The following is a 742-nucleotide window of genomic DNA, read 5'->3' on the forward strand; positions in this document are numbered from 1 at the left end:
AGGGGTCACTGTGAGTCAGAATTGACTAGACAGCCATGACTTTGGTTTTGGATTTTTAGACACATGCAGGCATAGGGATTATTTTAAAGTAATTAAATTTAAAAATTTTATTCCTACCTCTAGCCACAATTCAAGTGTCCAATAGATACATATGTGGCCAGTGGTTACTCCATTGGATAGAGGAGAAATAGAACACCTTTATCACATTAAAATTCCACTTGAAGACATTGTATCTTAAACTTTACACAATCTACTCAGAGTTAATATTGTACCACTTTCCATAGATTTTCAATTGCTTACTTATTCACTCTTTGTTCTAGTGTTGTCCTATGCATTATACCTAAATACATTATAATATAACCCCTACCATACAATGCATCCATAGTTGGAAAATATGGCCTCGGTAACTGAAATGACACCAGATTGCATGATAGGATTTTGTAAGACCAATCCTTATTCATCGTACATACTTCTTCAACAACATAAATGGCAATTATACACATTGGAAGATGGAATAACAGGAATAAAGTAGACCACATCTGTGGAAAAGGACAATGGAGAAGCTCAATATCACCAGTCACAAACCAGCCGCTGACTGTGTAAGAGATCATCAATTGTTCCTATGCAAGATGAAGTGGAAGATGAAGAAAATGAAAACAAGTCCACAATCACCTAAATACAATCATGAGTATATCCCAACAGAATTTAGGGACCTTCTGAAGAACAGATTTGACATGTTGAG

The 742-nt window shown here is 35.4% G+C and overlaps 1 protein-coding gene across 1 annotated transcript in view; it reads left to right on the plus strand.

Moving 5' to 3' along the window:
• Positions 1-554: 554 nt before the first annotated feature.
• The window catches only part of LOC103212618 (olfactory receptor 13A1-like), a 4,919-nt gene continuing 4,731 nt past the window's right edge, over positions 555-742 (plus strand). Inside the window, exon 1 of the mRNA XM_007958597.1 lies at positions 555-599. Within this exon, the coding sequence (XP_007956788.1) occupies positions 555-599 (45 nt within the window). The remainder of the gene's footprint in view (positions 600-742) is intronic.

Source organism: Orycteropus afer, unplaced genomic scaffold, assembly GCF_000298275.1.
Source record: "Orycteropus afer afer isolate SDZICR_OR568_19922 unplaced genomic scaffold, OryAfe1.0 scaffold01035, whole genome shotgun sequence".
Lineage (NCBI taxonomy): Eukaryota > Metazoa > Chordata > Mammalia > Tubulidentata > Orycteropodidae > Orycteropus > Orycteropus afer.